The sequence below is a fragment of the Panthera leo genome, chromosome E1, assembly GCF_018350215.1.
Source record: "Panthera leo isolate Ple1 chromosome E1, P.leo_Ple1_pat1.1, whole genome shotgun sequence".
NCBI classification, from domain to species: domain Eukaryota; kingdom Metazoa; phylum Chordata; class Mammalia; order Carnivora; family Felidae; genus Panthera; species Panthera leo.
Genome location: NC_056692.1, coordinates 49254057 through 49280977, shown reverse-complemented (window position 1 = coordinate 49280977; position 26921 = coordinate 49254057). Strand labels below are relative to the sequence as shown.

The following is a 26921-nucleotide window of genomic DNA, read 5'->3' as shown; positions in this document are numbered from 1 at the left end:
CTTCGGGAAGTCTCTCTGCCTGGAAGTGGTTTAAGGCATCCATCATGTGGGAATGAGCTGTTTAAGATGCTGTCTCCCTTCCAGTGTGTCCTTCTAAAGTTTTATCTCCTCAGCACTTAGCACAGTGGACTCAACTAAACTGTGGAGTCGACCAGGGACATTTGACCCTAGACCTGGGTGTTAAAGGGCACTGCCGTATGGATGACCACATCCTTGCGCCTGGATGAGGTTTATCCTACAGGGGACGAGGGTCAGGCCCAGGTGGATAGTATCCAGGGCAACATGACCCCAATTTAGCGTCTAAGGACACCCTTTTGTTAATGAAGAGGAGGACACTGAATGACAGCAGTGACCGTGATGACAACTGCTTACCTGCCTGAATCATGGAGGGTGTCATTTTTGTCACATGTCCCTCTGCCATGTTGCAGGAGAATATTTTCTTCTGGGGGGTCAGTCCTTTTATTTTGAGGTATAGTTTACAGACAACGTTAGGCTGCAATTTTAAGAGTGCAGTTGGGGGGCGCCTGGGTGGCTCAGTCGGTTGAGCGACCGACTTCGGCTCAGGTCATGATCTCGCGGTCCGTGAGTTCGAGCCCCGCGTCGGGCTCTCAGAGCCTGGAGCCTGTTTCAGATTCTGTGTCTCCCTCTCTCTGACCCTCCCCCGTTCATGCTCTGTCTCTCTCTGTCTTAAAAACAAATAAACTTTAAAAAAAAAAAAGAGTGCAGTTGGATGAGTTTTGACAAGTTCATTTACCTGCGTAACCATCCTTCCTATCAAGATATAGACATTTCTATCACTCTAGCAAGTTCCCTCATACCCCTCTGCATTTAATCCCTGAGCCAAACTCTCTGAGTTTGCCTGAGCTGCCCCCACTACCACCAAAGCCAATCACTGTCCCATTCCAGCCCACCATCCTCTTCCCAGTCTCCTGTGATCTCGCTTCTGGTAAATTCTTTGCCACTGCCCTCAGACTATGCTGAGCCTTGCCTCGGCACCTATCTTCCCCTGTTGTCTGATGTACCTGCGAGTGATCCCTTTTTCAACCCGGTTAACTCGGGGCGCCTGGGTGGCTCAGTCCGTTAAGCATCCGACTCTTGATTTTGGCTCAGGTCGTGATCTCGCGGTTTGTGGGTTTGGGCCCCACGTTGGGCTCTGCACTGGCAATGCAGAGCCAGCTTGGGATTCTCTCTCTCCCTCTCTCTCTCTGCTCCTCCCCTGCTTTCTCTCTTTCTCTCTCAAAATAAAGAAATAAACTTAAAAAATTTTAAAAAAATAAAAAAAAAAAAAACCTGGTTAACTCCCCATTTTCCTTTAAGACACCTCCTCCAGAAAGTCTCCCTGAATTTCTCTTCCACTCTGGCTGGATAGGGTGTTGTTCTACAAAGTCTGTGTTGCACTGACTGGATCTTCATTATATATACATTCTGTTTATAACACATTTTTGTTCAAGTATTCTTCTCCCCCATTAACCTTTGATCCCCTTGAGACAGGGACTGGGTTACATTCCGCTTTGAATTCCTGACTCTAACATAATGCCTGGCATGCAGTAGTTTGTTGTTTAAATGAATAGGTGAATTAAATCAATTATATTTTTCAGGACACTGTCATTAAACTTTGGACACCACATTATGTGTTGAGCCCCTTTGTTTGCAAAAGAAACAGAGATTTGAGGTGCCCGGCTGGCTCAGTTAGTAGAGTATGTGACTCTCAATCTTGGGGTTGTGAGTTTGAGCCCCCCCTTGGGTGTAGAGATTACTTAAAATACAATCTTTTTTTTTTTTAAACTTATTTTATTTATTTATTTATTTTTTGAGAGAGAGTGTGCACAGGGGGAAGGGGCAGAGGGAGAGAGGGAGAGAGAGAGAGAGAGAGAGAGAGAGAGAGAGAGAGAGAGAGAGACAGGATCTGCTTGATCCCATGACTCTGGGATCGTGACCTGAGCTGAAATCAAGATTTGGACACTCCACTGACTGAGCCACTCAGGTGCCCCTAAAATAAAATCTTTAAAAGAAAAAAAAAAGAAAGAAACAAAGACTTAACATATGTGAGAGGATTTGTAAAGATACATGTGCCCTTGGAAAGAAACCCAGGGGCTTCTCTGTCGGCCTCACGCCCCTCCTGTGCATTTGCTGCATTCAGTTTCTTTGCTTCTCTTTTCCCACGAGCTGCCTCTGCGCACCTTTCATTTCTGTTTCCCTGTAACTTCACCTTGCCCTTGGCCTCAGATTCCTCTGGCCCTGACTTTACCTCTGTTGGCCTCAAGTTGACGTTTGCGAAGGTGATAATCTAATAAGCTCATCTGAGCTTTTCAGATCCGTATCACGGCCACAGCCTGAGCAGGGGCTGACTGGCAGGTCACATCCTCCGCATCCCTGGGCTGATGGGCTGAGGGCGCGTCCCACAGAGAGCAAGGTTGCTCAGCGAGCAGTGTGTGATAGAAAGGGTGCAGAAGAGAGTGGCAGGCCTTCTGTAGTCTCTCCTGCCCTATCACTGAGCAAAATCCCTTGTATTTTTCCTGTTTTTGCTCCTGAATAATTTATGTTGTCTCATCCTCGATTGTAAGAAAACCACTTTTCTCCTTTCTGCTTAGGGTTTATAGAATTAAGGAACGTTCAAGCTGGAAGGAACCTCACAGCTCATCTGCTCCAGTATATCCCAGTGTGTGTTCCATATAAGTCCAGGCCCAAAAGACGCTCCACTAAAAAAAAGTCATATTTGGGACACCTGGGTGGCGTAGTCGGTGAAGCGTCTGACTTGGGGTTCTCTCTCTCTCTCTGCCCCTCCCCTGCCCGCTCTCTCTCAAAATACACAAACTTTTAAAAAAGGTCATATTTGGATATGAATATTCCAGCACTTTTCTTGGGTCCTTGTTCACACCAGGAACATACTTCCCAGTGGCCTAGTTTACTTAGTAGGATCTCTGGTCTTTTTGTGTCGATGGACACCGGTTGGTTCCTGGATTCTCTAAAGCAAAAGGGAGCGGTGGACCAGCCGTGAACCCCTTGAAATTGTTTGCAAAGTGGAGTCAGTGTTGTGTGAAGGTGTGTGCATGTGTGTGCACATGAACATGTTTCCTGAGAGAATGCCCATAGCTTTTATCGTACAGGTATGACCAAAGATATGGATAAGAACCAGAGCTTTAAAGGGATAGTCATTGATGTGCCTGCCTGAACCAAGCCCCTTATGGTTCTCTTCCAACTCAAACATTTTTTTTTAATGTGTATTTATTTTTGAGACACACAGAGAGAAACAGAGCATGAGCAGGGGAGGAGAAGAGAGACAGGGAGACACAGAATCTGAAGCAGGCTCCCGGCTCTGAGCTGTCAGCACAGAGCCTGATGCGGGGCTCGAACTCATGAACTGTGAGATCATGACCCGAGCCGAAGTTAGATGCCCAACCGACTGAGCCACCACCCAGGTGCCCCTTACAACTCAAACATTTTATCTGCCACAATCTGTCGCCATCCAGCTAATATGAAAATAATGATGCTTTATAGACTTGAAGACTCTTGCTGACTACATAGGAGGCTCATTTTTAATTTTCTAGATACGAAAACACTGAGGACCAGAGAAGGAAATTATAACTTGCTTGGTTCAGGCAGCTGGCCCAGCAGCAACCACAGCTTTCCTGTTTTTCTCTGTTCTCCTTTCTTCCTCCCTCCCTCCCTTCCTTTTATTACCCCCCCCCCCCCACCTTACCAATCCACTTATGATTTGTTTTCCTAAACACTACTAAACATACTGCTAAAACAGTGCTGAGGGCCAAGCACCGTGTTACACATTTCCCCATTAAAGGATCCAACAACGTCTGTTGGATATGACTATCCCATCACTCATTTTTCCTTTTCAGGTAAGGAAATTGAGGCTTAGAGTTTAAGAAACTTGCCCAACGTTGCTCCGGCTAGCGGCAAAACGGGGATGCGAAAGACCGTTTATTCCACCGCGCTCATTAGTGAGGCTGCTTGCTCTCACTTCTGCACATACCTCACTTCTGCCCCGGGTGGAAAGGCGCACTCTCTGCGACAGATCCTCCCGGCGGCGAGTCCCGGACGCGCGGGTCTCACCTGAGGCTCCTCGGGGTCCCGCGGGGGCCGGACGCCGCCCCCTGGCGGCAGGTGGGCGCCGGCGCAGCGCATGCTAATGAGCCCGCGGCGCGGCGCGCTGATTGGCCGGCGCGCATTCCAGCCGCTTTCCCGGGGCGGGAGCCGAGGCCGAGGAGAGGGGCGCCGCCGGCAGCAGCCGCCCCCGGCCCGCGCTCCGGGCCGCTCTCCTCCCCCGGACGCCGCGGCGGGTGCGGGGCGCGCGGGCGCCTGCGCCGGGGGCTCCCCCCCCCACCCCCTGCGGGCCGCCGGCGTTCCGGTTCCGAATCCACCCGGGGGCCAGGATGACGATCCGACACCAAGGCCAACAGTACAGGCCGAGGATGGCATTTCTCCAGAAGGTGAGCGCGGTCCGGTGCCCTGGGCCCCGGGAGGTGCGCAGGCTCCCAACTCTGGGAAGTGAGCGCGGGGATGCTGGCGAGGCTCGGAGCGTGTGGCCGGGAGCGGAGGGCACGCCTGCGGTCCGTTAGTGCCGCTTGATGATATTAAATGACTTATTTGCTCTGTGTGGGTGTGTGTGCACGCGTGTGTTTTAAGACTATAATGATTAGGTTTACGTGTAACCTGTTTGTAGCGGAGACTCTGAAGCCAGGGGCGACGGTCGGTTGGAGGCTAGACAACAACCTGTTACTCTGGAGAGAAGGGTGCCGGAAGGCAGTCCAGCGGAGGCTGTGTCAGATTTGAGACAGAATCCCGATACTGTCCTAAGGTTCCTCACCCGAGTACGTGTATTTGTGGATCTTGGGTCTGTCTGTGCTGGCGGTAGAAGTCAGAACCTTTTCCCCCTTCCTCTGCAAAGGCTTTCTCAGACCAAGTGGCCAGGCACAGGGGACCCGCCTGAGGACACTTGGGATGTGGCATGTACCTCGTGGGGGGATGTGTTGGGGTGGAACTGGCTCCTTTTGCTCTGGGCTTTTGAGATAGCCAGTGTCAGAAGAGATCCGCAAAGGATTGGGTCCCAGGTCCCTTGCCCACCCTTCATCCCCATGTACAGCCATTTTTCACAGTGCGTGTACGCCCTCTTAGGCTTATCTTGTTGAGTAGAATTAGCTCAATGCTTTGTGACAATAAGAACTCTGCCTTGAGCCCTTGGAGCTCAGCAGATTGGTGTAGGCAGGGACCAACTGTCCTGATTGGACCAGGACTTTCAACGCTAAAACCTGGATGGTCCCGGGCACACCGGGGGCAGTCGGGCACACGTGGTCCACCTACTTCAAGAAGCGTGTGTGCATATTCCAGGAATTAGAGGTGCGAGGACCATCCATGAAACAGACAGACGCCAGTTTCTCAAAGCGTAAATTCCTAAGTCTGATCTCTGAGAGCCAGAAATCATCTTCCAGGATTTTCCCGAGACTGTTTCTTCTTCCAGAAAGTAATTGTCTGGAGACATTCTGTTTTCTGAATCTCGGACACTCTTTTCCATCATGACTGTTATCTGGTAGATTTTCCTCTCTCTACCTGGCCTTCCGTCTGGTGTCTTGGTTTCCAGCTTCCCTGCTCCCCCTCAGTCTGTCTACCTCCACCCTGTGCTTCATAAGCACACTGATTTTCTTTCCTAAATCGACGCTGATCCCCTCAGCCCAAAACCCTCTGTTGGCTTCCCATGCACACAGGGTAAAGTACAATCTGTTCAGCCCCAGCCCCTCGGGATCCTGCTCTGACCCACCTCTCTTTACCTCCCAGCCGCCTTCCGCACCTGCCCTCCAGGGAAACAAAACAGAGCAGCCACGGTACTCAGTGGGGCTCCGGCCTCAATGACCCCCCCTGCCTTTCTGGGAACGCTGTGCCCTTTCAGACACCAGGCTCCTCTCCTGGGAAAGCCCTTTCTCCCCTTCTCACCTGCCAACTTCCCAGCCCTCCTCGGTGAAGGCCGGTTCTCCCCACCCCCCCTGGAGCAGAGGGACTTCCTTCTCTGTCCCCCAGACTCTGCCCACACCTCCAGTACCGATCTTTCTCTTTGCCTCGTGGAAGGGACCCTGTCTGTCTGTGTATCCTGAGGTCCTCAGTCAGGTCACAGAGCTCCTTAGAGCCAATTTCAAGAGCCCTGCCAGGGGTCCCTAACGAGCCAGCTGAGCTAGATGCCCAGCCTTCTGGAGAAAGACCCAGACCAAAAGAATGTGGACGTGGGCGTGGTGTCATTCACCACTCAGTGAATATTCAGTGAGATAGTTAATGAATATTCATGAAGGATGCTGTGTCCCATTATCCCATCTGGTCCACAAGACAGATGTTATCACCATTTGCAGAGAAGGAAACTGAAGGTCAGAGAGGTGTCTTGCCCCAGTCATACAGCCACTGGGTGGAGGAACCAGGAAAAATACGGGACTGACCATCATCTGTTCCCAAATGTGATATGATGCTATGAACTTTGGGCGGAGTGGAGGCTGTGGGAAGGCCTGACCTAAGTGCATGGGGGACGTGGAGCTGAGAACCAGAGGATAAATGGGAGTTCTAGAAAGAGAGAAAGGGAAGGAAGGGTGTTCCAGGCAGAGGGAATGGCATATGCTAAGTGTGTGTGTGTGTGTGTGACACACAGTGCACTGCTCCCCATGGTTGCAACACCCATGGGCTCCTGTTGTAATGTTGGCTCGTCCCCTCTGTGATCGCCAGATCGCCATCCCAAGCGAGTACCCGTGCTGCTGTCGTTGGGATACACCATGGGATTGACTCTCCTGGTGCCACGGGGGAAGCCTCCTGTTAGACGCTATGCTTTCTGGTGTGGCTTCTGGCATTTGCTTTTGCTTGTGAAGGGAGTGAAGACACAGAAATATTAGGAGGTGTGGGTGGAGCATGGTATGTTTTGCTCGTATCACTCTTTCACTCCACACACGCACACATAATCCTGCACTTATGTGCTACACTGTGCTAGGTGCTGGGGACTCTTGGGGGGATTAAGACTTGGCCCCTTCCTCCCGGAGCTTAGAGTCTCCCAGAGAAAGCCGGATGCGTAAATAAGAAGAGAAGTGCTCTCAAGGTCGTGGTAGACTTTGTTAGAGGACATGTATCTCTATATCTGTCTACACAAAGAGAGGCACACACACACACACACACACACACACACACACACACGCACCTCACACAATGTGAGGAATGGTCAGTTCTGCCCGGGGTGAGGGGAATCAGGACAGGTTTCATAAAGGGGGTTGCAACCGAGCTGAGGTACCAGAAGTTAGTTTTCTTTGCCAGGAGGATGGGAAGATGAGTGAGTTTTTAGGCAGGTACAACACACGGATGTGTGAAGTGTCACATTGGTATGGGGGGGTCATCAGGGGTCGGGACAGCGGGAGGTCGACGGACGGGAAGGCTGGCAGGTAAGGAGGGCCCAGAACTGGGGGCTTTGTACTTGGCGTGAGCAGTTTGATGCCTTCTGCATTCAGCGAGAAGCTATTGGCTGTTTTAAAACCACTTGGTTTATGTCTAGAAAGACGATTCTGATTTGAGGGTCTGAGTGCTTCTCTACCCCGGTTGCACTTAAAATATATTGATATTGGGGCGCTAAGGTGGCTCAGTTGGTTAAGTGTTGACTCTTTTTTTTTTTTTAATCTTTATTTATTTTTGAGACAGAGAGAGACAGAGCATGAATGGGGGAGGGGCAGAGAGAGAGAGGGAGACACAGAATCCGAAACAGGCTCCGGGCTCCGAGCTGTCAGCACAGAGCCCGACGTGGGCCTCGAACTCACGGACCGCGAGATCGTGACCTGAGCCGAAGTCGGCGCTCAACCGACTGAGCCACCCAGGCGCCCCGCTTCCTGGGCTGTTGACCAGCGTGGGCAGAGCAGGATTTGAGTACCGATGAGGGTGTGGCGCTCGTGAGGGTGTGCGGGACCCCGCGTGAGAAGGCGGGGGTCAGCAGGCCTCTGTGTGGCCAAGCGTGTTAGCAGGAGCCCCTTCTTGTCTGTTAGCACAACAACCCCATGGTTCTGGCTCATTTTGCCCGTCTTTGTAGAGACAAGGACTGATTATTATCATCCCCCTGGGAGCCTTCTCTGGCTTCAAGGAAAATTCCAGCCCCGGAGATCTTGCACAGTGAGTGACAGCTCCTTAATGTGAGGAGTGGCGTGGGCGTGGAGGGTGGGATGTCGGGGCGTCAAAGCCGTCGTGTCTGCTCCTCTGTGATGTCGGGGTTCCCTGGCACGCTGGCAGTCACAGTGCAGCACGACGGCTCCTGAGAGAAGAAACGTGGGGCCCACGCCCTCACCTCCCGCCCCCGACACTGTCCCCCGACACGGGGTCACGGGGCGAGGGGTGCCAGCGCGGCCTGGCTGTGCTGCCTTTGTCTGTGCCCGGGAACGGGATCTGGCGGAGTCTGGCTGGGCGTTGGCCTTGACATTTGCAGGTGGGGAGGGCTGGCCTGTGCCTCAGCCCCGGGGGACGCCCACGGGACACCAGGGGGAGGTGTGAGAGTTGGCAGCTGTTTGGAGCTGAAAGGCAAGGGCTTCTCGCCCGCTCTCTGGAGAACCTGGAAACGACTGGGATTCTCTCTCCTCTGCGATGCGCAAAGGGGTTTTTCTCTCGGGGTGGATGCTAGAGCCCAGCGTCTGCTAGTTTGCTCGGGCTGCCGTGACAAAGTGCCATGGGCTCTGTGGCAACGGAGATTTATTTCCTCACAGCTCTGGGGGCTAGAAATCCCAGACCAGGAGCAGACACGGTTGGTTTTCCTCTGAGGCCTCTCTCCTTGGCTTGCAGACGGCCGCCTTCTCCCCGTGTCCTCCCGTGGTCTTCCCTCCGGACGTGTCTGTGTCCTAATCTCCTCCTCTTCTTGGGTTTTAAAAAAAATTTTTTTTTTTTTTTTGAGAGAGAGAGAGAGGAGGGGGAGGGGGGCAGAGAGAGGAAGACAGAGCATCTGAAGCAGGCTCTACCCTAACATTAAGACAGCCTGATACGGGGCTGGAACTCACGAACCGCGAGATCGTGACCTGAGCCGAAGTCAGACACTTTACTGACTGAGCCACCCAGGCGCCCCTAAAGTTTAAATTTTAAAACATATTAAAAAAATTTTTTTTAATGTTTTATTTATTTTTGAGACAGAGACAGAGCATGAGCAGGGGAGGGTCAGAGAGAGAGGGAGACACAGAATCTGAAGCAGGCTCCAGGCTCCGAGCTGTCAGCACAGAGCCCGACGCGGGGCTTGAACTCATGAACTGTGAGATCATGACCTGAGCCGAAGTCAGACACTTTACCGACTGAGCCACCCAGGCGCCCCTAATTTCCTCTTCTCATAAGGACACAACCCTCTTGGATTAGGGCCCCCCTAACGACCTCATTTTACCTCACTTACCACTTCAAGACCCTGTCCCCCACATACACTCCCCTTCTGAGGTACTCAGAGTTAGGGCTTCAACATACAAATTTCGGGGTTCACAAATCAGCCCACAGCAGAGTCTCTCAAGAGTTTCCTTGGAGGACTGGGGAGCCCCCTCGGAGGAATTTATATGAGGAAAAGTCTGAGGCAAATCGAGTGGAGTTTCAGCGGCTTGAACTCCCTCAGAATGTTCTCGAGGTTCACGTGCTGTGCCCTCCTCCCACCAGCCCTTCTTTTCTGTGACGGGTGACATACCTGCCTGAAAGAAATGTGACTCCCCTCATTGTGTTTTTAAAATAACTCTCATTATTCCTCCTCTGAAGATTATTTTCAAACTCTTTATAACTAGCCTTTTTTTTTTTTAAATGCGAAGAGAAGGAATCCAATCTGCTGACTTTCTATCCGATTTCTAACTCATAAGGCAATTTCTATTTCTTCTCCAATGTCTCGACTCCCCGTTCTTACGAAACATTGTTGTCTCATGCAAGAGTTTTTTTTTTTTTTTTTAAAGTTTACTTATTTTCAGGGGCACCTGGATGGCTCAGTTGGTTAAGAGTGAGGTCTTAAGAGGTCTTAAGAGTTGGTTTTGGCTGAGGTCGTGAGCTCACGGTTCGTGGGATCGGGCCCCATGTTGATCTGCACGGAGCCTGCTGGGGATTCTCTCTCTTCCTCTCTCTCTCTGCCCTTACCCCCCCTCAGGGCAAATAAATAAACTTAAAAAAAAAGTTTATTTATTTTGCGAGAGAGAGAGTGCGCACACGCAGGAGTGAGAGACGAGCAGAGAAAGAGAGAATCCCGACGAGACTGTGTCGTGATGGTGCAGACATGGGCTCCAGCCCAGGAACCGTGAGATCATGACCTGAGCTGAGATCAAGAGTTGGGACGCTTAACCAACTGTGCCACCCAGGTGCCCCGTCTAAGACTTTTTGTGAATAAATATGGGATTTCATCTGGCAGCTAATGTGAGAGAGGGGAGGCCTGAGCCCTCACACCAGAAAATCAGGCATTTCTTGGAGTAGCATATAAATCTGAGGCTCACAGTGGGTTGAGAACTGCAGGAGTGGCCCCCGCAGCGCACGGCTCCTGGGTCCCCCAAGTCCAGAAGAAGCGGCCTCCTCTCGGTCCCTCCAACACCCTGCTGGGTTCACCCCTTTGCTCCCTCACGACTGCAGGCTCTAGGCAGTGGCCAAGAGCCTGATGCTGCAGAAGGCCAAGAATGGCAGCTCTGACTGGAGCGGAAACGGATAGTTTCTGTTCTGGAACACTCCGTGAGCCGAGAAAGTGTCTGGGCAGATGGAGCTCGTACTCAGTCCTGCTCCCTTGTGTGACCCTTCACCTCCGATGCAGCTGGGTGCAATCTCTGTCTATCACTCTCTCTTTAAAATTTTTATTTTATTGTGGGAGCGCCTGGGGGGGCTCAGTCGCCTAAGCGTCCGACCCTTGATCTCGGCTCAGGTCATGATCTCACGGGCGGTGAGTTCGAGCCCTGCGTTGGGCTCTGTGCTGACAGCGCGGAGCCTGCTTGGGATTCTCTCTCTCGGTCTTTTTCTACCCCTTCCCTCCCCCCACTAGATAAAGAAATAAGCTTAAAAAAATAAAAGTTTTACTTTATTATGGTAAGAACACTTACCGGGAGTACTCCCCTCTTAAAATTTGAGTGCACAAGCAGCATAGTTAACAACCGTCTGTTGTTAATAGACACAGTATGGCAGAGCAGATCTCCAGAGCTTATGCACCTTGCTTGACTGAAAGTTGTTGGTTGGCAACCCAGCTCCATGCAGAGGAGCTGCATGTTGTTGGTTGGCAACCCAGTTGATAGTTGTTGGTTGGCAACCCAGCTCCCATTTCCCTTCCCCCAGCCCCTGGCACCACCATTCCACTCTTTGATTCTATGAACTTGCCTGTTGGGTACCCCACGTAAGTGGGATCATGCCGTCTTTCTGTGACTGGCTCTTACTCCGCCTAGCGACGTGTTCTCTGGGCGCATCCTTATCGTGGGATACCGCGGGATGTCCTTCTTTGTAAAGGCTGACTAATGTCCCATTGTATGTCTGTGGCACCCTTTGCCTTGTTCACTTGCTGATGGACGTTTAGGCCGTTGGCCCATCTTGGCCGTTGGGAACGATGCTGCAGCGAACCCGGCAGTGCTAATATCTCTTCGAGATCCTGGCTTCGAGTCTTTTCAATGTGTACCGGGAAGCGGGGTTGCTGGGAATTCTAGTTTTAATTTTTGGAGGAACCTTCATACTGTTTTCCACTGCAACGGCACCATTTTGCATTCCCGCCAACTGTGCAAGAGGGGGCCAAGTTCAATCTCTTCGCTTCCCTGTGTAGAGAACCCTGGGGCCTTCTCAGGCCATCCCTCCCTTCCTATACACCCTCTATGTTTTTTTTTTTTGTGTGTGTGTGTGGGGGGGGGATCTTCTCAGTTTTCCTTTTCTTTTCCTGGCTATTTCTTTTCCTATTCCAGTCAGCACCTTGCCTATTTTTTTGGTGCCTAATTCAGCCTGCAACTGCTGTCTACTGAACACTCTGTGCATAGCATGATACCAAGTGCTTTAAGCGCTTCATCTCATGTAATCTTTGCAACATCCCTCTGATGATATAGGTACTTTTGTCGTCTCTGTATTATTGTCATCTCTAGGTTATAGAAAAATGAGTCTTAGTGAAATTTAGCAATTGACCTGGCTTGTATATTGAGCAGGGATTTGCACCCAGATCTCTAGCATTTATCTTAGTTACCCTTTTATTTTTATACACGTGTCTTCCCAATCCTCCGCGGACTTGGAGTATGTTTTCTACCTCATTGTACCCCCCACAGTGCTGGGCGCTTAGTAATGCTCGATAAATACCTGCATTTGCACGGTAAGTAGAGCAGGGTTTTTATTCCCGGGCATCTGAACACAGCCCTGCGTGCCGAGTTTCAAAGATACATTAATTCTATGAAAGCTGCTGCTGTTACTGATTCAAACCATAACCACTAACACACATGTCTCCTGACAAAGTATATATCTTCATGCTTATTGTACATCTTTACGAGTCTATAACATTTGTCTGGCCTCGTAAAGCATTTTTTGCCTGATTACTTAATGAGATGCTAAGAGATTACAAAACTGTGTCAATTACTCGGGCACATACTATCAGTGTCCCCATTTATGGTCCAGGAGGGACGTTCAGAGAGGTTAAGTGAAATCCTGCAGTTGGTAGAGAAATGAAACCCCACGAAGCTGCCAGAATCGCGGGCTTCCCTTTGCACTCACTGCAAGCACTGAGCAGAGTCTAAAAGGTAATTGTGAAGGGCTGCACAGAGTGGGGGAGTGTTATTTTATTAAAAAGCGGGAGGACGATGATATAACCAAGTTAGTGAAATGGAGGGGAAGCGGGTGGACCAGTGACCTGTTTCGGTTTGGGTGGCGGTTGGGATGCAGACAGGTTGGGTTTGAGATGCAGCCCTTCATGAGGATACAGCGGGCTGTGTGCAGGGGGAAGGCTTCTGGCCACAGAAGGACAGGAAAGGTCTGTGTTCCTACCTTTGTTCCTTCCTTCGTATTTCATGCTCCTGCTCCTGCTGCTCCCGGAGCCTGGAATGCCATGGCCCACCATTTCCCCCACCCTCTCTGATCCCTGGTTCCTATCGTCTTTTGAAGACTCACTCCGAAAGTCCCCGCTGCTGATCCCTCCTGGCACTACTGTGTCCTCGTGATCCCAGGAACTCACCTTTGCCATCACACTTCCCATGTTGTCCTATGATATCCTTGTGCCAGACGGTGCACTCCGTGGGCTCAGGGGCCACGTCGCCTTATCTTTGGTTTTCCTGAGTCCACCATGGCTGGTTGTTGAGCGACTGATGGACCCTTGCAGGCACCTGGCAGGCTTGGGGATACATGGTTTCTTCATGAGTAAGCGGTTTCCTGGGGGAACATGGAGCTCGAAACCTCTGCATGGGCTTCGTCAATTCCCATCGTAAACATTGACAAGAGAAACACCTGGGTTGTCTTTTTTTTTTTTCCTATAGCTCCACTTTATTCTTTTTTAATTTAAAATTTTTTTTTAATTTACATCCAAGTTAGCACATAGTGCAATAATGATTTCAGGAGTAGAATTTAGTGATTCATCTACATATAACACCCAGTGCTCATCCCAGCAGGTGTCCTTTTTAATGCCCCCTGCCCAGTTAGCCCATCCCTCCGGGTTGCCTTTTCTAAACTGTGCCAACCCATCCAGTTTGTTTTAAAATATCCTTCAGTTGACTTTACTTCCGTTTAATTTTTCCAAGTGGAAGACTATTTTTTTTTTTTTTTTGTTAATAACAGTTTAAAAAGTACTCTAAAGACCACCAGGGGTGTCCTTGTGTCTGTCTTCCTGCGGTTCACTCTTCCTCGGACAGTTCACTGTTTCTGTTTGTTTCAATCTCTCTTCGATAGGATAGTCACGACTGATTCTTATCTCTGACCTTTATCTCTTTCGAACTTGAGGCCTTCATTTCCCATCCCCTGCCTGACCCTCTGGCTAGCTCGGTCAACGTTCGAAAGCAGAAGCGTTTGCTTCCAGAAGGTGCTCCTTCCTTTCCATTTTCTCCATTTTCTATTTGGGTAACTGGCAACTCTGATCACAGGAGTTACAGACTTTGCCCCCCTCACTGAACAAGTCAATCACTTGCAAGTACGGTTCATTCGAGTTAACTAGGGCTCTAAAAGCCACGCCTTCCTATTATCTTTCCTGCCGCTGTCTTCATTTATTTATTAACTCATGCATCAGTCGCTTATGGAGTATCACCTGTGTGTCAGGCTCTATGCCACGCAGTCATAATACAGCCTCAGACAATAACAGACAGAAGACCTGCCCTTGAAGAACTTACTTTCTAGGATCAAGGGAATCATGCAATAAACAACGTAATCACTAGGTAGATAGTTTCCTCGGTTAGAAGCTGAGTGCTATAGAAAAAGCGAGTAGGAGGTCAGGAATGCCAGGGGTGGAGTTCAAAGTCGTAGCATTAAGTAGGATGGTCTCAGGCCTCCTGAGAATGTTAGCTGAAGAAGGTGGTGAGCGAGTGAGCTACGTAGGTTCTTGGGAAGAGTGGTGTAAGCACAGGGACTAGCCAGAGCAAAGGCCCCGGGGCAGGAGGCTGGTATACTCTTGGCATGGCCAGAAAGCAGCAAGGTGGCCATTGTGGCCGGATGGGAGGCAGCCAGGTGGGCAGCGGTAGGAGAAAAGTCAGGGGGGAAGGGGTCCCGGCCACTAGAGCAGTAGGGGAACTTTGCCATTGCCTCTGAGTGGAATAGCCTTTGCAGGGTTTTGAGCGGAGGAGGGACATCTTCCAGAATAACTGATAGACTCACCCTGGCTGCTCTCCTGAGAGGAGACCACGGGGCAGAAGTGGCAAGCATGGGAGCCCCACCATTTCTTGCCTGGACCGTTGCAGTAGCTTCAAATGGATGTCCCCACTTGCGCCCACCCTGGCAAACTTCTTCATGCTTCAGTGTTCTTCTGTCCGCCGTGGACCACACTTCGCAAACGTGGGCTGGATGACGCTCCTCTCCAGCAGTCACTGCGGGAGCAAAATGCACGCTCCGGGAATGGCATCCGAGGCCCATTGTGATCTGGCTCCCACCTGTCGTTCCGGCTTCGTCTGCCCCTGTTTTCTGTCCCTCTCTCACCCCGGGCACTGTCGTCCTCCTGTGCCTCGGCTCCTCTTGTCCTCTCACTTTCTGTCCATGAAAATCCCCTTCTGCTAAGTGCCACCTTCTCTCTTAGGCCTGCACAGTGTCTCCAAGTCAGAACGCATTTCTCTGGGCTCCCCAACCCGGCGAGGGTGCTCGTGTCTGTGAGAAAAACGGTTCCGGTCAGCCAGCTTTTTGGGTTCTGTTTTGCAGATTGAAGCGTTGGTGAAGGACATGCAGAACCCAGAGACGGGGGTCAGGATGCAGAACCAGAAGGTCCTGGTCACCAGTGTCCCTCACGCCATGACAGGTAATGTATCCTGTGACTCAGTCTTGGCCTCGAACCATCCACACGCAGGGAATGGTGGCCCAGAGCTCAAGGTCCCAGTTCGGCCCGTGGCCTGTGTTTACACATAAAGTTTTATTGGGACGCAACCACGTCCCTACTTGTGTTTTATCTTTGGCTGTTTTTACGCCACAGTGACAGTTACACGGTTGTGCAGAGACTGAATTATGGCCCCCCGAAGTGAAGATATGTACAGCCCTTTAGAGGAAGTTTGCTGATTCCTGGACCACAGGCTCCTTCTGAGGAAGGGGTCGGAAAGGAAAGGAGAAAAAGAACCAATGGGGCACTTTGTGAAGCCATCCCTCCCGGGAGGTCATTTAAAAAGCTTTTACTGCCGCTTTCTGTTTGCCTTGTTTTGATGAAATCCGGTAGCATGAGGAAGAAAAATACTATCTGGCAGAAATAAATTGGTCTTTGTTCCACCCTGGTCTGATTCACGCTGACATCTTTCTCTTTTTATTAATTAATTAATTTTTAAAAATTGGGCTCCAAGTGAGTTAGCATACAGTGTAATAATGGTTTCAGCAGTGGAATTCAGTGACTCATATAACACCCAGTGCTCAGCCCAAGAAGTGTCCTCCTTAATGCCCATCAGCCATTTAGCCCGTCCTCCCAGCCCCTCCCCTCCCGCACCCCTCAGTTTGTTCTCTGTAGTTAAGAGTCTCTTATGGTTGGCCTCCCTCTCTCTTTTTATCCTATTTTTCCTTCCCTTTCCCTATGTTCGTCTGTTTTGTTTCTTAAATTCCACACATGAGTGAAATCATGTGATATTTATCTTTCTCTGACTGACTTATTTCGCTTAGCATAATACACTCTAGTTCCATCCACATTGTTGCAAATGGCAAGAATTCATTCTTCTTGATTGCCAAGTAATATTCCATTGTGTGTGTGTGTGTGTGTGTGTGTGTGTGTGTGTGTGTGTGTATACATACCACATCTTCTTTATCCATTCATCGGTCGATGGGCATTTGAGCTCCTTCCATAATCTGGCTATTGTTGATATCACTGCTATAAACATTGGGGGTGCACTTGCCGCTTCGAATCAACATCTTTGTACCCTTTAGATAAAGGATATAATAGTGCTATTGCTGGGTAGGGTAGTTCTATTTTTAATTTTTTGGGGAACCTCCATACTGTTTTCCAGAGTGGCTGCACCAGTTTGCATTCCCACCAGCAGTGCAAAAGAGATCCTTTCTCTCCGCATCCTTGCCAACATCTGTTGTTGCCTGAGTTTTTTTTCAAGTTTATTTATTTCTGACAGAGAGAGAGAGAGACAGAGAGTGAGTGAGCGTGAGCTAGGGAGGGGCAGAGAGAGAGAGGGAGACCCAGAATCCGAAGCAGGCTCCAGGCTCCGAGCTGTCGGCACAGAGCCCGACGCGGGGCTCGAACTCACGAACCATGAGATCATGACCTGGGCTGAAGTCGGACGCTTAACCGACTGAGCCACCCAGGCGCCCCCTGAGTTGTTAATGTTCGCCACTCTGGTGTGAGGTGGTATCTCATTGTGGTTTTGATTTGTATTTCCCTGATGATGAGTGACGTTCAGCATCTTTTCATGCATCCGTTAGTCATCTGAATATACTGGCATCCTCCTTAACCACCCCACGGGATGGCGCCAGTGTCTCCTTTCTCTGGATGTGGGATAAAGGGGCATCATTTGAGGACATTGGCAGAAGGGACCGAACCACAAAAGAAGAATGAATTTTGATTAATGGGTCGCATATGTCATACGATTTTGGTTTTTCGGTCAAGAGCGTGTTTCCTACCGAGACATAGTGTCTGCAGAAACAGACAGCTTCTCAAAGCACAAGCCTGGGACTCACCACTCTGTTCTGCTCCTTGTGAACCCTCACTCTCTCCCCCCGCCACGACCTCACTCTTTTTCACTCGAGGTGCCCTGGTCCTGGCAGAGATAAGCTGGCTGACACTGTCCTGTTTCCCTTTCTATCTGCTTGGAAGAAAGAGTGCCCCCACCATCAGTGTATCATGCAGGCTTCTGTGAGTGCAGGCCACAGAAGACCAACCTGGCTGGTTGGAGCAAAAGAGCAGTTGACCCGAATGGAACAGAGTAGCTCACAGAAGAAAAGGAAACTGACGAGCCACCCCCGGGAGAGGCTAGAAACCAGTGTAGCACAGGCGCCCAAAGACCAGGAATAAATGGGCAGACTCTCTGCTCAGGGTGGTCCTGCTTCCTCCCAGCCTTTAAGACGTACGGGGGGGGGGGGGGGGGGGGGGGGGAGGGGGAGGGGGGACCCGGACCGTTCTTCCCGAAGGCATCCCTGCCCCGCCCCCCTCCCCTCCTGGTTGTCATTAATTGTGGCCTGGATTCTCCACTGGATTGGGAAGCCTTCACATCGCATCTTTCTCACCTGGGTAACCCCAGTGCTTAGCAGAGCTGCTGGTCAGGCAGGGGGGAGGTTTAACAGAAGTTTGCTGAATGCGTGAGCCAATGCTGGCCTAGTGCTGTGCAGAGAGCACTGGACGTCGAGGGGCACCTGGGATTGAATCTTTCAGGTGCCTTTTTCAAGCCGTGTAGCCCTTGCCTCAGTGTTCTTATTTAAAAAGCAGGAATAGTGGGGGGCGCCTGGATGGCTCAGTCGGTTTAAGCATCTGACTTCGGCTCAGGTCATGATCTCAAAGCTCGTGAGTTTGAGCCCTGCGTCGGGCTCTCCGTTGACGGTGCAGAGTCTGCTTTGGATCATCTCTCTCCCTCTCTCTCTGCCCCTCACCCGCTTGTGTACTCTCTCTCTTTCTCTCTCTTAAAAATCAATAAATGAACATTAAAAAAAGAGCAGGATTTGCAATCCCTGTCTACGAGAATGATGGCGGGTGTTAGGTGAGATAGTACTGTGCACGTGGTCAGCAAGCATGGATGCTTGATGTGTGGTGACAGCAGGCGATTCCCCACACTGTGTCACTTAACACCCGCAACAAAGTTAGGGATAGACACGACCATCCGCATTTTGCAGGTGGGGCCACGGAGAAGGAGAGAGGCTCAGCAACGTGTCCCCGTGTCACTACACTCACACGTGGCCGAGCTTGGATCTGATCCCAGCTGTGTGACTCCAGTGTCCATACCCTTACCCGCTGTCAGTGCGCATAAGCTGCTCTTTTTCCTTGCACACGGGGCGCCCGTGGTTCCTGGATTTGGCCGAGGCGGCCGACCCTGCCATGTGTTCTCTTGTTCCTCCTGTGTGGGTGAATTTCAGCTGCCGCTGGAACGGGTCTCAGGGAGAAGCCTTGGGTCCTGCATCAGCACTAATAAAAGCAAACCGGGTAATCAGTCTCTAACTCCTCAGATGGCAGGTGACCCAGGACTTCTGGGGATGACGGTGGCTGACGCGGAGGCTGCCACGCTATTAGCATAGACCACGTGGTGCCGATGCCGGTGGCTCTGTAATCCCATTCGGTCTATTTCGGGAAGCAGTCAAGTGGATGAGAAAACCCTCGGCTCCTTGGTGGAGAGCGCTAATCAAACTGCTGTCTGCTTGGGTCTCTCCCTCTCTCTCTCTCTCTCTCTATCTCGGTCTACATGCCTCCCGAGTAGCATTCAAGGAAACCTGGGGTGGAAAGCCTAAAACATCCAGTCCTAGGATTTTAAGGAGGATTTTAGATGAAGGCTTTTGCTTGAGAACAGCCAACCAGGGGTGAATAAAACTAAGAACAATAGACGAGAACCCACTGGAAGCGAGAACGGTGGGCATGTTACAAGGACAGAGATAATGTCTGAATGTTTGTGCCCCAGGGCATGGATGGGAAGGTAAGAATTACAGGTTGTCCATCCTAAGTCATGCTGCGGGCAGGTAATTAAGCCCAGAGAGTGTGTGAGTGGGTGATAAGGGCCTTCCCTGGAAGGCCCCAGAAGAAATGCCCCTTCACTGGCTCTGAAGAGGGAAGTATCTATCACGGGCAACAGTCCAGCCACAAGGACACGGGCAGTGGGGTCTCAGACCCGGATCCTCCTTCTTGATGTGTGCTGTGGGCCAGTTCTCATGCAGGCAGGGGTCCAAGGTTGGCCTGTGAAGTTGCTGGAAAATGTGGTTATTGCTGTTTGCCAGATGGTGTCTGGTGAAGGGTGGCTCCTTCTAGGACATCTCATCTTTCTTCAGGGGAACTATTGCCTTCCTCGTACAAGGAGTCTGTTCCACTAAGGGGGTGCAGGGCCCAGGTTGAGGAGGAACCACACAGCTCCTTGGGGTCCTGCAACAGTTCTGGATTGCTTTTGGAACTTGGCTCGCTTTGGCCCTTAGATAAATCTGAATCCTTGGGAGATGGGCGGGAGGGGGTGCTTCTTCTCTCCTGATCTCGCCTGATCTCATCCCTGTCTGCCTCACCTGCTTTTTTTTTTCCCTCACCAGTCTTCACTCTGCATTATTGTTCCCAGGCTGGCCCCTAAGACCTGCCGAGCCCAGGGCCTGACTGCAAGTGGTGTTCCCGTTCCATTGTCTGAAGTTATATATCAATCCACAGAGTGTTACTAGAATATGTCCCACCCTCCTGCTTCGACCAGAGTACTTTCATAATGACCTGAGAGGCCAGGTCTGAATTTTGAATTTTTGGACTCCTCAGAGTTCTGCCTGGGAACTTGGGAGCCGGGGAGAACCATCCCCTACCCTTGGCTCGTTCCCACTTTTCCTCCCATCCCTGGCTCTGATGTCCCTTCATGTGACCAGGCTCCATCTGGAGCCCCACAGGCAGCATGCCTTGGGTCTGGTTTTTTTCAGGGCTCAGACTTAGGCTCTCTACTTCCTACTTGATAAATACTAGCCCATGCACAAATTATTGTAAGGTAAGGAAATAAGCACCACAAGAGAGGTGAAGATTGAGGGTGTGGGGGGATGTTAAGCTGGAAATCTGGCCGGAGTCAGATCGTGGACGACCCTGAATTATGGGTTGTGGGGTTTTGGGTTGAACATAGTGACGGGGGTGTGGTGGAGGGGAGGCCCTGAAAGTTTTGAGCCGATGAGGGATGAGATCACAGCTGAGCCTGGAGGAGACCCCGTGGGGTAACAGCGTGGAGGAGGGTGTGGAGGTCGGGGGCTGGGCTGGGAAACTCTGATGATGGCCAAATACCTCTGGTTTGCAGGCAGTGATATTCTCCAGTGGATCGCCCAGCGGCTTTGGATCTCCAATCTGGGTGAGAGCTCCTCAGGCACTCCGTCGACAAGGACCAAAGAATCTCTGGAGGCCAGAGACTAAATGGAGGCTTAGCCTCCGTCTCTGAGAAATTGACATTGGAGAGACAAGGCATTCGTGTGAAAAACAACCAGAATCAGAAGCGAAGGCGTGACAGATAATTGGGGAAGAAAAATGGTTGTTTCATTCAAAATATTGGGAGCACGTAAATCACAGGCAACCGGGGAAGAATCAGTCAAGACAGAAGTCTTGGAGGGGTGATGCACACATACAGCTGGTCTCGAAGAAGGGCCGCTAGCGGACTGTGGAGGGGAGTTCCGAGGGTCTGTCTTCCCAGAGGGGAAACCAGCAAGAGCAGTGGTGTAGAAATGGACTGAATGAGACAGAGAGGGGGACGAGGGGGAAATTGGGAGAAATGACTTCAGCTGGGTATGGAGGGCAGGGGAGGGACAGGCGTGTAGCTGGCTTATTTGCAGATTCCAAGTTTCGTCTGGGAGGCAGCCAATAGGAGGTCATGGGGGAGTTTTGAGCCATATGTGTGATAATCATATGTAAACTAGGATGTTTGCAGCACTTTGAGGGATGGGTTGGAACAGAAGGAATCTGAGGCACAGACTTCCCACTAGGAAAAAAGGCTCTTGGTATCACACGGCATAGAAAATGAGACTTGTCTACGATTGGGGGGGGGGAGTGAGACATGAAGAAGGAGGGATGGGGAGAAAGTCTCTCAAAGCGTTGGCGGCTGAGATACAGGAGGGGTTGTGGGTTGGGTCCTTGGGCCTGAGGACGGCAGGGATAGAAAATTCTCTCGATGATGGCAAGACACCTGCTTCATTGATGACTCTGAGAAAGAGCCAGGAAGGTTTTCCTTTAATTGATGCAAATCCAGAAACAAGGCTATGTTTCCAAGCACATTGGAGGTGGGCTAGGTAATAAAGTGAGGTGGGGAGGAGCGGGGGGGATCCGTACCTAGGTTGCTGGTAGAATGGAGCTTGGGGATAGAAGTTGACAGTAAACATGTCCTCCTCTTTCCTTTCCTTTTTGAGGGAGGAACTCTCTGGTGGTCAGAGACATTCTCTCCCTGCTCCTGGGGCTTCTCCAGACCCAAAGGGCCCAAAGAAGCTTCTCCAAACATCTTCAGTGGACCACCTGTGATACCCATGAACATTTGGGTTCTCTGGTTCCCCCCAGACTTATGAGTTGTCATTCTTGGGGGTCGAGCTGGGGAAGTCTTCCTCTTACCATGCTCCCCAGCTGAAATTTGCCCATAGCCAAGTTCAGGAACCACTGTCCTCTCTCCTTAGATGAAGTGCTGTTTGGATGGGGCGCCTCTCCTGGAGTTTGGGGTGCTCTGTGGGGGATGGGCAATGAGCTTCTGCCTTCAGCGTCTGCTGTTAACTTCCATGTCTTAACTGTTTCTTCCCAGAGGCACAGAACTTGGGCAACTTTATTGTCAAATATGGCTACATTTACCCTCTGCAGGATCCCAGGAATCTCGTACTCAAGCCTGACAACAGCCTCTACCGGTTTCAGGTGGGTCTTGGCCTTGACCTTGGTGTTAATATGGGATTAATCTTATCTGAGAAGGTAATTGCATGGCTTCATATCCTCACAGATAAGAACTTTAGAAATGGTGGGGGAGGGGGCTGAGGTCGTTTCATCTCAAGCCGCAGGGCTGGGGGCCCAGGGGGACAGTCAACAGCGTGGGTTGTAAGCCCACGCTGCTTTCCTGGTTTCTTTTATAGACGCCGTATTTCTGGCCCACCCAGCAGTGGCCGGCTGAAGATACAGACTACGGTAAAACTCCATCCCCCTATGCCTTTGGTAGTGCTCAACATGCTGCTTATTTACTTGCTGCACCTTGGTGACGTTTGTCTTACTGTCATCACGACCTTTATGTCCGTTCACATCTGTATTGGGTGTGTTCCCAGGGAAGGGAGCAAGGATCTGCTGAAACTTCTCCCTACCAAGCCAAGCACAGCAGCCTTGTGCAATAATGGCGCAGATGCAGTTTTAAAATATGGTGATGATGGAAAATGTCATTGCTTTCTTTTGCAGCCATCTATCTAGCCAAGCGAAATATAAAGAAGAAAGGGATTTTAGAAGAATATGAAAAGGTACAGACATGCTTTCAAATATAAGTTATTATAATTGGAATAAAGTCTTGAGCTGTTTTTTTTCCTCTTCCCCCTTGGTTACATCATGTGTACCCTCATCATCCATCCATCCATCATCCATCCATCCATCCATCCATCCACCCACCCATTATTTATTCATCCATCATCCATTCATCCATCCACAATCTACCCATCCGTCCATCCACCATCTATCCATTCATCCATTCACCGTCCATCCATGCACCATACATCTATCATCTATCACCTATCCATCCACCCACCCACTGTCTATCCATCCATTACCCATCCATCCACCATCCATCCATCCACCATCCATCCATCCACCCACCCATCCACCCATCTACCATCCATCCATCCACCCATCCACCCACCCACCCATCCACCATCCATCCATCCACCCACCCATCCACCCATCCACCATCCATCCATCCATCCATCCATCATCCATCCACCATCCATCCATCCATCCATCCATCCATCACCCATCCATCCATCATCCACCATCCATCCATCCATCCATCATCCATCCATCATCCATCCATCCACCATCCATCCATCCACCCACCCATCCACCCATCCACCATCCATCCATCCATCCATCCATCCATCATCCATCCATCCACCATCCATCCATCCATCCATCCATCATCCATCCATCATCCATCCATCCACCATCCATCCATCCACCCACCCATCCACCCATCCACCATCCATCCATCTGTCCATCCATCCATCCATCATCCATCCACCATCCACCCATCCATCCATCCATCCATCCATCACCCATCCATCCATCATCCACCATCCATCCATCCATCCATCATCCATCCATCATCCATCCATCCACCATCCATCCATCCACCCACCCATCCACCCATCCACCATCCATCCATCTGTCCATCCATCCATCCATCATCCATCCACCATCCATCCATCCATCCACCATCCATCCATCCATCCTTCCATCCATCCATCCATTCATCCATCCATCCATCCATCCATCCATCCATCCTTCCATCCATCCATTCATCCATCCATCCATCCATCCATCCATCATCCATCCATCCACCATCCATCCATCCATCCATCCATCACCCATCCATCCATCATCCACCATCCATCCATCCACCCACCATCCATCCATCTACTATTCATCCATCCATCTATTTGGAAGCAGCTTACTGAAATAAATTCTTCCCCATGTCAAGCTTCAGTTTCTCCTGCTGTAATTTAAGCCCTTGCCTCCGTGGCTACTGGACACACAGTAGCTACTCCCTTCCGTTCGCTGTCCTATTAATGAGACAATTAATATGCATGATAATGGACATTATGTGATAAACAGATGTGAACTTGAGTTTGTGATGGGAAAACAATAGTGTAGCTTTGGTTTTAGGCCGCATGAGTCAGATTTCTCAAAGAACACACGCATCCCTCAAAAGGCTAGATTCCTGTGCAGACAGCAACAATCTTGCTGTGTTTTTATTCTTTACAAATATGTATTTCGAAGGGCCCACATCATACCAATGTTAGGATTTGTCTTTGTGCATTTGTGATGCTCTGTTGTTGAATACTGAGTTTCTACATTTCCCCTCACACGATTCCCCTCTTCCTAATCAGATTTGGGATACATTTATTAAAAAAAAATCCAAGCCAGGGTGTGCCTTTTTGAGAAGCTTTAGATCTTTTTGTGAGGGCTTTTGTTGTGAAGGCTTTTTGAGAATTCAGTGCTACCTTCTGAGTGAATGCCTTCGCAAAGCTGGGATGGGAGATCCTCTGGCTGCGTCTAGAGCCAGGGGCACGCCCTCATTGACTTAGAGCTTGCTTCCTTCTGCACACAGCCTATGTTGTGGGGCTTAGCGTTCTTTTTGTTCTCCATTTCTAGGAAAATTACAACTTCTTGAACAAAAAAATTAACTACAAGTGGGACTTTGTCATTATGCAGGCCAAAGAACAGTACAAGTGAGTGAAAGATCACGTTTGTCTGTTGGTCCTTCCTCCCTCCTTTCCTTCTTTGTTTCCTTTGATCGTAACAAACCTTTATTGGGCTTTTACTGTCAAACGCTGGGCTCGGCATGGGGAATATGAAGGCACAGTCTGGGTTCAGGTGGACGAGCAAACAGGCTGTGATGCTACACTGAGATGAGGTCTCACACAGGTGTCTGCAGGAGAGCTGGAGAAACAGCATTGAACCTGAGGCTGCCTAGGAGGTTGCCGGGGGGAAGGGTGGTGCTGGCGGATGGAGAAGAAGGGTGAGGTGAGAGGAAGGATCTTCAAAGCAGAGAGAACCAGAGTCTGGAATCGGGGGAATGCCCACTTGATGCAGTTTTGTGTAGCTGGAGCAGAGAGCACAGAGCCTGGAACCGAGAGAAGTGAGACCCGACATGTTAGCAGGAGCAGATCGGGAGAGGGTTTAGCGCTAAGGGCCATGGGAAGCCATAAAAAGATCTAAAGCAGATTTGCACAGTAGAACCACCCACGACTGGTCTCATTTGCCTGCCGTCCACTTCAGAACTGGAGCCGGAAGTCCCCGTGAAGGCTCTGCCTTGTCTACGAGAGCCAGATGTCAATGATGCAGAGAGTGAATCCGTCAGGACGATGTTAGGCTGTCGTAACAAACAGCCCCCCAAGCCTCAGGAGCACGAAACCACGGGTTCATTTCTTGCCTGCGCTTCATGTCCACTGCGGCTTAGCTGGGGCCCTGACATGCTTTGTGCCCACTCTGGGACCCGTGCTGAAGAAGCGGCACCATCCGGACTTCGCCTGTTGCTGGAGTAGAGGGAGGCAGAACCTGTATGGGTCACGAGCGATGCATGTCACTTGTGTTCACAATTCATTAGCGCGACAAAGCGGCTCCTATGGTTGTGCCCAGCTTTAAACTCCTTTGGGTGGGGATGTACAGTCCTACTGTGTGCCTGTGATGTGGGGGAGTCAAGAATACCTGGGGACCAATACCAGATATTACCAAAATGGGTGAGTCCAGTCAGCCTCACTTGCCCAGGCAGGTCCAGTTTCTGGAAGGTCTACCCTTGCTGGTGCGTGGCTGGGCTGAACAGTGGAATCTCATCAAAGAGCCTTGGGATCCGAGTAGTGGTGGATTGGTTAGGGCTCTCTACAGAAACAGAAATACTAGGATATGTATGTATGTATATCAGAGGTTTATGGTAAGGAATTGGCCCATACAACTACAGAGGCTGCGAAGTGACATGACCTACGGCTGGCAGGCTGGGGATCCAGAAGCCCTGGTGTGATAGGTTCATCTGGAGGCTAAGCAGCTGGAGGCCCGGACGCTGACGTTTCAGCTGAGCCTGAAGGCAAGGAAAGACTGATGTCCCAGCTCAAGGCCACCAGGCAGGAGGGATCCCCTCTCATTTGGGGGAGATCAGTCTTTTTGTTCCATTCAGGCCTTCAACTTTAAAATACCCTCAGCTGAAAACATCCTCAGGGATACATCCAGAATAACATTTGACCAACTGTCTGGGCACCCCATGGCCCAATGAAGTTGACACAAAATTAGCCATCACGAGAGGGTGAGCGCTGTTATGCAGAAGTGCCTGTTAGGGGCGGGGCGGCAGGGGGTGGGACATAAAAGTTCTAATGGCAGATGGCTTTATTGCTTCGGAGAGGGACTGTCTGCTCTGAGGCTTTAAATTCAGGTAGAGGAGCATTACTGAGAGACCTGGAGCGGGTCTTTCGCCGCTGACATGTTTCTGCCTGGGTGTGCCTGAGGCAGAACAGCTGCGGGGAGTGCTCTAACCTCCCATCACTTGTGTTTGTTCATAAGGTTTCATTTGGTGAGTTCCGTGTACCGCCTCCGTTTATGATGGTGAGAGCAAGTGCTCACAGCAGGAACTCTTGTCACCCCTCACATCCACAAATGGGGAAATGGAGGCTTAGAGAGGTTACAAAGTCCTTGGCAAAGTCGCTCTTGAGGTAATGGTCAAGGCTGGGCTAGTGTTACTTAGGTCTAGTCGATGCACCAGTTTTGAGTTTCTACTGGGTTCCACACTGGGCTGGAACCGCCTCATCCTCCTCCACCTCTCTGCTCTGAGCAGGTTAGCCCAGCGATCCTGACATGCCTTCCAGGACGCCCTAGCTGTGTGTGCAACTCAGGGCTATTCTCAGTGGCTCCCCCAGGCCCTACCGCTCAGACTTGGCCTTGGCCTGGACAGAGCTCTGCGTTGCCGTGTCATAAGGCATCCCCTCCTCCATCGTTTCTAGCTGCTTTGGGATGAGCGATT

The 26921-nt window shown here is 50.7% G+C and overlaps 1 protein-coding gene across 1 annotated transcript in view; it reads left to right on the top strand.

Moving 5' to 3' along the window:
* The first annotated feature begins 4382 nt into the window (after positions 1-4382).
* RGS9 (regulator of G protein signaling 9) overlaps positions 4383-26921 on the top strand; it is a 69691-nt gene continuing 47152 nt past the window's right edge. Inside the window, exons 1-7 of the mRNA XM_042915999.1 lie at positions 4383-4442; positions 15277-15373; positions 20496-20546; positions 21972-22078; positions 22291-22342; positions 22604-22662; positions 24566-24642. Coding sequence (XP_042771933.1) covers positions 4386-4442; positions 15277-15373; positions 20496-20546; positions 21972-22078; positions 22291-22342; positions 22604-22662; positions 24566-24642 — 500 coding nt within the window. The 5' untranslated portion in view covers positions 4383-4385. The remainder of the gene's footprint in view (positions 4443-15276; positions 15374-20495; positions 20547-21971; positions 22079-22290; positions 22343-22603; positions 22663-24565; positions 24643-26921) is intronic.